This window comes from Sciurus carolinensis, chromosome 11, assembly GCF_902686445.1.
Source record: "Sciurus carolinensis chromosome 11, mSciCar1.2, whole genome shotgun sequence".
NCBI classification, from domain to species: domain Eukaryota; kingdom Metazoa; phylum Chordata; class Mammalia; order Rodentia; family Sciuridae; genus Sciurus; species Sciurus carolinensis.
The window spans coordinates 120445481-120458897 of NC_062223.1; the positions used below are offsets into that span (position 1 = coordinate 120445481).

The 13417-nt window shown below is 47.1% G+C and overlaps 1 protein-coding gene across 2 annotated transcripts in view; it reads left to right on the forward strand.

Annotated features, from left to right (window-relative positions):
• The first annotated feature begins 475 nt into the window (after positions 1 to 475).
• The window catches only part of Sorl1 (sortilin related receptor 1), a 159629-nt gene continuing 146687 nt past the window's right edge, over positions 476 to 13417 (forward strand). Inside the window, exon 1 of one of the 2 annotated variants that reach the window (XM_047516319.1) lies at positions 476 to 1017. In XM_047516319.1, the coding sequence (XP_047372275.1) occupies positions 733 to 1017 (285 nt within the window). In that variant the 5' untranslated portion in view covers positions 476 to 732. The remainder of the gene's footprint in view (positions 1018 to 13417) is intronic. The other variant, XM_047516318.1, reaches the window with a different exon arrangement.

Sequence of the window (13417 nt, forward strand, 5' to 3'; positions counted from 1 at the left end):
TTACTCTCTCTGCGAGGGGTATATGTTTGGTATGCTTGCTTGGGACAGGGGCAGTTTGGCTTATCAAGGGTAATTTTTGGCCGTGGCCACATTAGATACGTTTCGGTGCCATGAGTAGTTCAAATTATGTGAATTTCACAATGAGGCGGGTTCATTCAGATTCTTATTTGGTGTTGCCGGAGGTAATTCTTTGGCTTTCAGCTCTCCCTTGGAGGTGGGCATGAGGCCAGGGGCGGGGAAGGTGGTCGTGCAGAGGGAAAGGGGGCTGCGCAGTCTGCAAAGGAAACTGGCCCGTTTAGGACGTCCTCGACGCGACCCAGTAGTGGAGGCAACTAACTCCGGAGTAAATGTGGGAGCCCCGCAAAAACTCTTAATTCCGGCAAGGAGAACGGCGAGGTGTGCACGCCGAGTTCCCGACGCACGCTCGCCGGCGCTTGCTGCCTTGACTTCCCCATCCTTGCGGGGGAGGGGCCGGAGTCGCCGCCGAGGCCGCGGAACCGAGAAAGTGCGCGAAGGGGACGCGCTGCGAGCGCACACGTGACGGCGCGGCGCCGAGCCGAGCGGGACCCGGCGGCAGCGGCGGCGGCGGGCGCAGCGGGGCGGCCCGGAGCGGCGCGGGCGGCCTGGAGCCCCGGGAGCGGCGCGCGCGGCCCCGGCCCAGCCGCTGTCCCGGCCTCGCGCTGCACATTCTCTCCTGGCGGCGGCGCCACCTGCAGTAGCGTTCGCCCGAACATGGCGACACGGAGCAGCAGGAGGGAGTCGCGACTCCCCTTCCTATTCACCCTGGTCGCGTTGCTGCCGCCCGGGGCTCTCTGCGAGGTCTGGACGCAGAGACTGCACGGCGGCCGCGCGCCCTTGCCCCAGGACCGGGGTTTCCGCGTGGTGCAGGGCGACCCGCGCGAGCTGCGGCTGTGGGCGCGCGGAGATGCCAGGGGGGCGAGCCCCGCGGACCAGAAGCCGCTCCGGACGCGACGGAGCGCTGCCCTGCAGCCCGAGCCCATCAAGGTGTATGGACAGGTGAGCAGTTTTGCAACCCGTCTCCTTCCAGCTCTTTCCTCTCCCTGCACTTCCTCACCCCCGCATCCATCCTTTGCAGTCGCCTCCCAGGTGCAAGCACCACTGGGGACTTCCCGGCTTGCATTTGTTTTTTTCCCCCTCACATGAGTACAACCGTCAGCACTTGAATCGCATTGATCTTTCCTTCTTCCTGTCGATTTTAGCACACGTATTCCAGGTAACTCTCCGGGTGCAGTGCACATTTCCCCAGGGTGTGTGTAGACCGGTTTAGTTTCTGGCAGGTACAGGAGGGGTGCATCTTCATTTTTCACATCTGGATAAAAAACGGGCTTTCTTTAGTGTATTCTCAGTTGGCAGTGGAGGCGAGCACCCTGCAGTTGCAGTGCACTTAAAACAACGGCGGGCGGAGGGGGTTTACACACTTAACCATCCTGAACCCCAGGAAAGGTGGGCAAAATTGAAACCTCAGCCACTGTCCTTGTACAGTCCAAAGAGGAGGGTGTGTGTGTGTGTGCGTGTGTGTGCACGCGGCAATGGTTGAATTTTTTGTTTATTTTTGTGGGGGCGTGAGGTTCAGTCCATCCCCCCCTCAAGATAATGACTTTATTTTGGTCAGGAATATTCCTCCTGGCACTTGGGAATTTCACAAGACTGCAAGAAATTTGGTGGACATTATTATTCAGTAAATGATTTATTTCTATCCAGGCAATGGGTTTATTAGATCATAAGTAACATGAATTTCACTTTTATGGCCAGACTTACTAGGAATTGCAAACCGAGTTTGTAGGTTAGTATCAGCATTGGCAAGATTAATTTGCCCCTGTTATTGCCTCATGAGACTCCCAATCCTGCGGTTAAGATTGACATCAGCAAAACTAGAAGGTCAGTGGGGGAGAAAAGGTGGGACCGTGGAGGTGGTAAACATGTGCAGAGTCAAACTGTTCCCTTTTAAAGTAGAAATTAAGAGATTAGCCCGAGTTCTGCCTTTCTTCACTGATTTTGCCAAAGCCAGTTCCTCCTTCAGGAAATATGTAGAGTTAAGTGTTCAACCCTCGGAGCCAGGAAGAACCTTATAAACCATGTCACCCTAGTGTGTCCATTTCTTGGTGAAGAAACCCAAGCTCCAAAAAGATGAAGTGACTAGTCCAAGGTCATTCCAGGAAGCGTTGCTTTTGTCTGCAATATCACTGACCTTTGGGTGCTCGGTGTCACCCTGTCTTTATACAAGAGTTCTTAAATAATTCCTTTCTAAAATAAAATATATATGTCTTTAAAGGGGGAGGGCAGTGGAGAGTGAGCAGAAGCATTTAACTTTCACCATCAGCTCCTGGGCAGGAAGAGTGTGTGTCAGAGGTCTGATGGAGCCTACCTGCTCTGTTCCTCTTGGGGGGCCCGGATCCTTGTCCCCCTCCTCATCCCCATCTGAAACTTGTATATTGTATTTTTGGAAAGATGTCAGCAAGGTCCTTGCTCTCCACAGGGAGCTTGGGGTTGGGTGTGTGTGTGTGTGTGTGTGTGTGTGTGTGTGTGTGTGTATGTATGTATGTGTGTCTGGTGAGGGAGGTAGGGATAGACACTCCCTTTTACACTGAATCTCCCCAACTGACCCAGTTCTAGGGACTTGGAGTGGGAGGGGTGGCGGACATTCCTTTCCAGAGCTCTGGTCTCTTGAAGGCATAGTGTCAGTGGAGGGAGGCACTCCTGGTTTCAAAACTACGCAAGCAGGTGCCATTTCTTCTCTGGTTTTGGTTTGTGAAAATCTCCTGGGGATCTGGGGCAAGTTAGAGATGAACTCTGTTCTCATTGGGAGTAACTCCAGAACTCTTGACTTTTATGTTTCTGGGCCAGCCAGACTGAATTTGGTTCAGTCGAAGGATGCAGAGATAGCGGTGGAACTCAATGAAGAATTCGAACTGAACAGTGAGAACCCAAGGCAGTGGTTTTTCCTGCTCTGTGACTGCCTTCCTGTGCCCTTATTCTCTTGTCCTGAGGTTAATGAAAAATGGCATGGACTTTACTCTTTAGAGATCTGAGTCAGATCGAAGGAAGAACTTTCTGGTATGGGCTTTCTACCACAAGTCATATCTGTGTAGACCTTTTAGATTGCAAGACAGGCATCAGTGACTGAAGGAGTTTAGGGCTTCTTCTGGAGCTCCGCTTCACATCTATTTAGAATGGCCTTTCTTGCAAGGGGTGAACCTTTGCCTCTTTTTCCTGGGACAGACACAGTTATGAATAACATGCCTTTCACTCAAAAGTGTTAGGATACAACTATAAATCATATGGTCATTCTCCTTCTGACCCCACGCCAAGTTGCACTTTATAATCCCCCTTTAACTTTTAAACCTAAGCAGCTGCAGTTTTTTCTGATAGTATTGTTTGGAGTTTGGTTCTGTGAGGGTACAATGGGTACAGTTTCATCCCTGCTTTCAGGAAACTTATAGTCTAAGAAGATAAAGCAGACGCAGATATGGGCAGGTCAGTGTCCTGGAAGTGAGCAAGTCCACATGGACACACTAAACCAGCCCCACCTCCACTGTAATGCGTTTGTGGGCAGGGCTTGGAAGATGAAGTGGTAAGGGGTGGGTGGGCTCAGATGCTCTGAAGCTTCTTGCCTTCTGATCTTGGTGAGGCTAAGGGGACACCAAGGGCTCAGGCAGAAACTACTCGAAGGAAGAAGCCTGAGACACACTGGGAAGGCCACCCACCAGCTTCAGGGAGAAGAGAAAGGAAGACTTTTTCAGGGGAATACATGCCTGTCTTGGCATCAATGTTGGTTCTTTTTCCCCTGCCCTGCTCTTCAATGGAGTAAACTAAGCTTTGTTATTTTGTCCATATTCCTCCTTGGATTCTCTCCTGTGGGGAGACTGGTTTCTGATGCTATTACTTAGAGGCATGTTTGTAATAATCAAAACCAATGTGCTATCAAATATTAGAACTTCTCTGCCCAAGTTCAAAGTTTAGAAGGTATGTCTTTTGTTAAAAGGCCAAGTTCAAAAAGGGATTCCGTACTTCTTGCCACACTGATTTTTTTCCCATCCCATGCATGCCTCTGTGCCATTATCCTTGCTTTGTCCTCTGCCTGAAAGGTCTCCCCGAAAGGTCTGCCCCCCATCCCCGTTTTTGTTCTTGCCTGGAAAACACCTGTTCCATTCTAAAATATCCAAGGAAACACTCCAGTAACTCCCAGGCTCCAGTGGGAATAGTTCTTTGGAGCCTGGTTCCAGCACTTCCTGCCTTGTGTTGTCCTTGCCTAACTGTCCCATCCTCCCGTGTGCTCTTTGAGGGCATAGAGTTAGCTCTTCATGTTTCCCCAGTGGTGGGAATATCTGTGGACCAACTGCACACCTGGAAGAAGAGAGGCCTGGAGCCTGGGGTGCACATTCAAGTTATATAAAAGGCGTTTGTAAGGAGGGCCATTATGGAGCCACAAATGGACAGCCGGTGGTGAGCATGCAAATGACATGGCCCTGGGGGAGTGGCATGGCCCTGGGGCAGTGGCATGGCCCTGATTTTCCTGTGCTGTCTGGGAGTTAGGATTCTATTTTACAGAATCCTTCCTTTTAGAACTGTCATTGGTTTGTGCTAATGGCATTGTTTTGGGGAAAAATCCCTTGCAATGAAGCACAAAGCCTAACAGGATTTACAGGTTTATTTTGCTTCCAATGAGCTTTCTCTTCATAATTTCTGTATTTTACAGGACAGGGCGTATTCAGTGTCCTGATTTGAGACTGAAAATAAAGTGTCTGTTACAGCACAAGGCCCTGGGACAAAGGACGTCCTTTGGGGTGGCATACTGCTTGGCTTTAGATCTCTTTTGAGTAGATTCTTGCATGATACACTGGCTCTGGAAAGAATTGGCTAGTTGATTCTGAAGTCAGGATGTTTGACCTGTGTGCTTCCAAATGAAGATGAGAAGGCAAAGCCTTTGCTGTTTTCGAGTTGGCTTCGACCTCGGAGAAGACTGTCTTGGCGTCTTGGGTTGGCTCAGTAAAGGATGTGACCTTGAAAAACTTCCTGGTGGCACTTGGCATCTCTTATTGAATTCTTTGCAGTCTCTGGCCACTGTTTAGTTCATTAGGAGTTTGCTTGCCTTGGTGGGTGGAGGGTGAAGGAGACTTTGAAGGGTGAAAGGAATAGAAGAAAGGGGGCCAGGACAAGAGTGAGATTGAGAAAAAGGGACGAGATAAAAAACCATCCAATTTGTTTACTTAACCTTCAATAGGTAATGCATGTTTACAAAACAAATTTGAGCTGAGGAGTATGTAGTGACAAGTAAATTTCCTCCCATTTCCTGTCCTCATTCATCCCAGGCCCCTTCTCAGTTGGCAACCAGTGTCATTGGGTTTTTGTATATCCTTCCAGAATTATTCTATGGCTGTATACCACGTATACATGTAAAATGACAAACTTGACTTATCAGTGGCTTTCTGTTACCTGTAATCTGGCCTCATGTGTAATGAGATTAACTTTAGTTATAAAATCTATTTTGGCATTATGACTGTGAATAGTCTGGGTGTTACTTGAAGAGTCATAGCATAAAATGGGTGGTTAGTTTTTCTCCAGGACAGGTGAAGGGAAGCTTCCATCTCATTTCCCTGTGGGTGGGGAGAGCAGCATTCTGAAGCCCTCTCATAACTTGGAGAAATGTTGGCATGCAGCTCCATAGAGATGTAGGGCCCAGTTTTGTGAGAACATCAGAATGTAGAGATCACACATCTTGCTTTTAACTTGTGTTCTTTTCTAGAATGTTTTCACTATATTCTGTAATATGAAGTTAATAGTATGCTTAATAAATTGCTTTGAAACCTGGGATCCAAGAGGCAGATCCTAACAGCAATGAACATTGCAAAGCAAAGGATGGATGTCGTGGGAACATTTCACCATCAGTTTTTTGTCTGTTAGAGATCTCAGCCATCTTTGTAGTGCCATTGTTTAATCCCAGGGCAGAGATAGATGGAGCCAGCCCTGTCCTGTCCACTGTAACAGAGGGACACAGGAACATTCTGCTCCTCAGAGCAATTTATTTGCTTTTGCTATGTACTTATTTAGTCTTTTTCTTTTTTAAAGCATCAGTTTATAATCTTAATTAAATTTTACCTAGGTGAATATTAAATGAGTTTGCATCCTTCGAGCTGCCAATATGGGAAATGGTGGCATAGTGTGTTTAGGGAAAGCCAGTTTAGAATTTAAAATATTCAATAATAATTCAGATGTAGATAAAACATAGAAATGTATCAAAACTTGGATATTGTGATGACCTTTCCTTCATTTATTTAGATTTAAATAAATGTTAAGGAAAGTCAGGGAGAACTTACTATCCTTTGGGCTGAATATTGAGGAATAGCATCCCCCCCACCCCGCCCCCCAGTGATCTGGGTGACAGGGGGCAGGTATTCTCTTTGTTAATGAGAAGGGACCCTTCCTGGGCATTAATCTCTAGGTATGCCAGAATCCCTGGCGGATGGCATATTCCAGTCCAGCCACGTACATGCAAAAATCAATTTCCCTCAGTTTAAAATGAGCCGCAGTTAATTTCGACCTAATTTATTGGCTTATCGACCTGTGAACCTTGGGCCTTCGAAGAAATGGCCTGGCCGGCCTGCTACCATCAAAGTGGCTGATGATGCTAAAACCCAGAAAAGGCAGGGTGGGCTGCTGGTCATGATTAAGAATTGGGTTTCATCCTGTGTTATGATGAGATGCTTAGTTTTTAAATTGAAACATGAGGAATGCTTTGTGCATATAGGGGTGGGTTCCATGAAAATAGGACTTAAGAGCAATCACAACCAGAATGGCGAGTTAAAAAACAATTACAAAATTATGTTATCTATGGGATAATTGTATATATACAAGTGTATGTAATTATGTATATAATTACATAATTATATACATCTGAAATCTGTATATCTTTGGGTGCTAGGGATTGAATAGTGAGTTAACAAACAATTACAAAATCTTGTTATTGGGTAATTGTATATATATGTATATGTATATGATTGTGTAATTATATATATATGAAATCTATCATATACATATAAAAATTATATACATATAAAATCTATATCTGTACCTATATCTTTGTGTGCTAGGGATTGGACCCTTCACCTGTGCTTGCTAAGCACTCGCTCTACCACTGAGCTGTACCTCCAGCTCTGGGTGATTGCTAATTATAATGGTGACAGCCCATGTTACTGATACTAGCTAGGAGCCAGCTGATCCTACTTCTCTCGCCTTATGACAGATCCTGCAATAGAGCACCATTTGATAGATGTTTCTGCAGTGATGATATTCAGTAGCTTTGTGTTCAGTATGTCTACTGGATAGTCATATGTGGCCATTGAGCACTTGAAATGTGGCTAGTGTGACTGAAGAATTTTCTTTAATTTTAATGCATTTAAAGTTGTGCAATAGGCACATGTGGCTCTCAGCTGTGGTATAGCCAGCGTGGCCCTGATGGGTTGCAGGGGGCTTCCTTTCCCCTGCTGTAGGCAACCCTTGCTTCACCCAAGAGAGGTCAGAGCGCAGGCCTGCGTTTCTGAGCCTCACAAATAGGGGGAGTAGGAGCAAGAGTTGAAGACTTCATGGAAACCCAAGGATTTGAAGGCTGCTGTATGTTCCGTTGAGTGTTAGGAGATGGTGTTAGCAGATGTAGGGATGCGTCAGGGGACCTTGGAGGACAGGTGGGCACAGTTGTTATCTCTGCACAGTTGTTTCCTTGAATCAGTCATTTAGGCCTCAAGGACTGACTTTTCACGAGGGCCAACCAAACCTCTGTGCCTTCGCTTGTGATTTGGCCTTGTGCAGGCAGCCCACTTGTGTTGGGGCTGTGCTGAGGTGCTGTGCGGATCCCGTGCATTCTGTGTAGCAATGGAAGATGTAAACAGTGCCTTAACAGCAGGGCCATCTCCCCGCCCCTGCCCTCCACTTCCTGCACTCTTGTTGGCTTACCTCAGTGTAGCTGGGTCTGTCTTTCATCCCTTCAACCCTTCAGGCTGGCACAAAGACAAACAATAGAGGCGTGTGGTCTTCATCATTGCATGTAACCCCCCCCCTCTTCCCTGGCTGGCCCTTTAACTTAGCATGCCATTGCTGTTGCTGCTGCTGCAGGCTCTTGGCTTGGAAAATCGGGACCCTTCATGATGATTTATCTCCAGTCCCCTGAATTAGATTAAAAACACAGCTACGAATTCTCAGAAAGGCAGGCTGATGTGATTATATCCCAAATCTGAGTGGCAGACAAGGGCAATAAAAAGATGTACGTATATCAAATGCGTTTTGTGTCGAGTAGGGGCCAAGGTACTGTTTATTACCCCACCCATTTTTTTTTTTTTTTCTAAAAAAAATTGAAGAAGGTAATTGAAAGGGCTTCAATTATTTAGAAAGGAAGACTGGGCGGCTGAGTGAAGATGTTTTCCCCAATAACTGTGAATTGAAGAGAGGCCTGGGGGAAGATGGCCAGGATATTTAGGTGGAATAAATGTGGGGATTTTACTATGTTGGGGAGACTAAGATGAGGTCCATCCTGCTTTCATGGGCTGGTGAACTGAGGGGGAGTGTCCTGATCTTTAATTCTTAGGAACCTTTATATTCAGAAGCACATGGACTGATCTCATAGGTCCTGGGGTAAAGGGTTAATAGTCACCTGGGGAGAGAGGCTAGTTCAGGGACAGTCACTAGGGGAACTCAAGTGGGTGCCTGTGAGTTGTCAAGCTGGGCCAGGGACCCAGACAGCCTCTATTCGCCCAGAGGATGCTTGTGAGATGGCACCCTGTGGGCCTGCCCTGGGACCTGGGAAGAAAGGCCAGAGCTGATCAGTCGTGCTGCCCAAGGGGCTCAGCAGAGGAACCACTGAAGGCAGGGACAACAGAGTTGGGTAAAGGTCCTGGGAAGCTGGGAGTTTTCACAAGCACTTGAATGTTTCAAACCTTTGTTCAGCCAGTGCAGTGCACTCCTGTAATCCCAAAGACTCAGGAGACTGAGGCAGGAGAATTGCAAGTTTGAGACCAACCTCAGCAACTTCGTGAGACCCTAAGCAACTTAGCGAAGACTCTGTCTCAAAATAAAAAATAAAAAGGACTGGGGATGTGGTTCAGCGGTTAGGCGCCCCTGGTACAAAAAAAAAAAAAACCCAAAACAAAAACCAAAAAAAAAAAAAAAAAAAAAAAAATCTGTGCTCAATTAATTGCGTAACATGAGACTCTGTACCTATGACTTACCTCACCTGTGTGTATTTCCCTGCAATTCTCTTGAGTCGTTAAAAACAGTCTTGCAGTTCACTGTGCACGGGGGTTTGCTGCGTTTGGCAAGGTGTGCTGGGGAGCAGGGGTAGTGGTGACAGGATGTTGACTACAGAAATCAGGCCTGAGTAGCTGGAGGAGAAGCATTAGGAGTGGATGTGGGAAGCTGCCGAGAGGTGAAAGAGCTCTCAGAACAAAGCTAGGGAGTGCATCAAGCTGAGGAGGGCTCTGTGAGTGCCTCCTGTCACCAGGCCTTCCCTGTTACTGAGAAACTGGCCATGTTTTGGGGGTTGACGTGCTGGCCCTTCTCCACGAGTCCTGTTTGTAGCTTCTCTCCCAGTGTGAAGAAGAGCCCTCGGTTAGGTCTGCTGTCTTTGGTTCTGTGATATAATATTTAACTGCTTTCTCTTTGGTGAGGGAAATCTGGAAAACAGAGTCATCCAGGTGCTGGGGTCTCAGGACTTGGAGATAGGACTGCTCCCAGCTTTCTGAGCCCTGCTGTGGAGTGGAGTGGAGAGGGAGATTTCCCGAAAGTGTCACTTGGCCAGGAGGTCTGAGCTTGACTCAAGCCTGTGGTGCTCTGTCATTTTACATATTGTCACCGCTTGCTCTTAGTTCTCTGTGTTCTGACCCTGCTGCTGTGAATGTTGTTGTTGTTTTTTTTCCAATGTGGAGCCATTTTATGAAGAACAGCTTATTTCAGTAGAGAGCCATTTGGGCTTGAAAAGAAATGATATTTATGGACTTTGAAGTTTATGAAAATACATTCATGGCTTACATCTCATTTGCTTCTTACAACAGTCCTGCAAACTTGGGAAGAATTATTATTCATCTCATTTTATAGATGAGTATTTTGTAGTTCAGAAAGTGAAGTGACTTGCCCCAAGTTAGACAGCTGGTAAATCCTGACGATCAAGAATCAGCCGAGCCTCTGACTTGTTTCAGATTTACTGTGATCCATTTGCCTGTCGCATGTAGTCTAGTGGAATTCTTGCTGTCAGGCAGGGTCCACGGCTTTTTCACTGTGACCCCCTTTAAAACACCGAGAATGTGTGTAACCCACCTCTCCTGGGCTCTCCTTGCTACACTGGTCTTGCAATTGTTGAAATACAGCTAGTTCCAGGCTCTTCCCAGCCCTGGGTCTTGCTTTTCTCTAGGTCTGGCTCTCTTCCCTACCCCACCTCTCTGTTCCTACTTGCTCTCTCTACATCCTATGCCATCACCCAGAGGTCCTGTCACTGGGCATTGTCATTGTCCCCTGCATGCAGTCAGATCCCCTGCTTAACAACTGGAGTTTAATCATTATTCATTGAATTTCTTGTTTGATGCTTGTTTCCTCTACTAATTTAAGGGCCATGAGACAGGATCTAGAAGTCAGCTGTTTTCCAGCACCTAGCATAGCATCTGGTTTATAGTAAGTGCTCAATAAATATTTATTGAATGAATGAAATAAGAAACTATTTATGGTGAAGCTGCAGAGCCAAACAGGAGAGTCGGGGAAAGTGGGTGGTCTGGAACCCTCCTAAGGGCTCATAGAAATGGCTTTAGGCTCCCGGGGAAGCCTTGGCTTATCTGCTTGTCTGTTTGCCTTGCACAGATGGGGGGTGGGGGGCTGTGTTTTAAGGCAGTCTGGAATACCACCTCCAAATCTTTCTCTGAGCTGAACCTTGTCAGTAGCAGTTGGTTTGGATGACCTCTAAGGCGCTCTCTAGCGCTGGTGTTTCCTTATTTTTACCCATTGGTAAGTGGAGGGGTGAGCATGTTCATGACAAATTTTTTGCAGGCTCCTTCTATTAGGGATCCCTTCTGGAACAACACATGTCCTCATGTCATCGCTGACTGACAAAGTGGTTCACCTGGAGGGAGAGGCACATGGCAGATGTGGTCTACCTGCCAAGGATCAGTCAGGAGTGACTAAGTCTCTCTGAACTGATACTGCAAGTCAGTAAGAATATGGTAAAGAGGAAGGAAAAGGCATGTGCGTGTGTGTGTGTGTGTGTGTGTGTATTTTTATTTTTGTTTTTTCATCTAGTGGAATGCTAACTTTTACTCCAGGGTCATTCTTCTTTGTTTCCTCATTTGTAAAGTGGACAGTGTGAATTTGTCAGGTAAGTGGCTATTGAGTTCTGCTGGTAAAGAAAGTATCTTGAGCCACACCAAAGTCCAGTGAGTATGCTCATATTCCACTTACAGGGCTGTCTTTAGGGAGCGCCCAGAAACTAGATTCCAGCTCTCCTGAGGTGGAGAGTTGGGGGACCGTAATGAGCTTTCTAAACATAGTGAGAACAGGGTCTTGAAAGGGGACACTGGGAGGCGGTTTGCATACCTAGCATTTGGGTCCCCTGGTTTGAGAAAACCTTGTTGTTCTTGGACCTCAGGAGTCTGTCTTCGGTTTCCATAGGCCCTGTCATATCCTGCAGTTCAGGGGACTGAGCAGCTGCCTCTGTCCTCAGACTTGAAGGACAGGATATTTGTTTTATACTTCATTGTAGAATTTTAAAAATACTTCTTTGTATTACGCTGCCAGTGAAGCAGAGAAATGAACCAGACTGCCTTGTTTGTAAGGCTTCATACTGTGTTCTAGAGAGAAGCTGCGTAGGAGTGAGGACAGGCTGTGGGTGTCTAGGACATCCTGAGCTGTGGGTTTGACCAATGTGAAGGAGGTAATGGCAGAAGTGGTGAATAGGGAGAACATATGTGACCCATTCCATGAAGGGCCCCCCATCTTCCTCAGTAGCTTAGACCACCACACAGACTTTGGTGGTTTTATTGGCAACTTCTCGTGGTCGGTTCAGACTTGGCAACCCTAATTTCCCCCGGAAGTGCCCTGTGCACTCTCGCAGATAAGAAATGATTAAAGAGCCTATGGGGTGCCTGTCACCCTGTAGACCTCAGTGCATACTTCATTGGTAGGTGAATGCATGACTAATCAGTACCTTCATACAACAAGCAATTTATTTCTTCCCTGCTATTTATAACCTCCCAGAGCGGGAGGATTGGGTGGCAGCAGGTTCTTCCTCCTACTCTGAATAATATGAGGCACATCATTTCACCTTTTTGGATCACCAGGGCATGCTGAGGACCGAGAGACAGCCCTGGGGGTGGAGGTGATGTTTGATGAAGACACTGAGATGTGTCACGGTGTGGGTGCTGATGATTGCCCTGAGCTGGCAGTGGACGCTAGCCCTGAGTCTGCAGCCATGGCTCCAGCCGGGGACAGGGAGGCTTGTATGGCTGCTCTGGCTCTGCCGATGACGCTGACAGCACTTTGAAGGATTGCTTTGGCCAGGGACCCAGTCCCCAGCCTGCTTTCTCTATGACTCATTCTAGCTGCATATTTTGGTAGCATGAGGGCTGGAGATGAGATGCAATGAAAGAAGTACGCACTGGGAGCGGGGCTCCTAGGTATTGAATCCACGCTGGAGGAGTACAGTGTTCTACAGGTCAGGGAGGGTTTTTTTTTTTTTTTCTTTTCAATTTAGCTGAAATTTGCATAATATTAAAAATTTTGAAGAGAAAAATTCCATGGTATTTAGTGCATTCACATGTTGTGCGACCACTCGCTCTGTCTAGTTCCAAAATGTTTTCATCGTGTTGCAAGAAAACCCCTTACAGTTTGTCCTTCATCTCTTCTCTCAACCCCTGATTTCTGTCTCTGTGGATTTACCTGCCCTGGATATTTCATATAAATGGAATCTTTGCAATATGTGACCTTTCGTGTATGTGTTTCACTTGGCATATTGGTTTCAAGGTTCATAAAGTCTTAACCATGTCAAATCCCCAAAGACAACCCCTCCCCACCAAAAGAGTGCCTCTCTAGCCCCTCTCATTTTGTCCCATGTCCTGCCTGAAGGCAGCGGACTGGGCTAGATTGGTTGTTCCCCAAATAGGCTACATTGGAGACACTGGGATCTGTTAAAAATACCAATTCCTGGGCTCTTTTTAGGGGGCTTCTCAATCAGTAATCGGTCTTGGTTGGGGCCCTCCTGGTGTTTCAGATCCTGGGCCAGGTCCCCTCTGTCGGTTATCTTAACCACCTGCTTGTGAGCCTGGCAGAGACCTGCCCTCCTCCCAGATGCCGTTTGTGGTTCCTGCTGCAGGTTCTGTTCAGAGATTCCCCTGGCATGCCATTTTTGTTTGCCTTCTGAGGGGAGGCACTC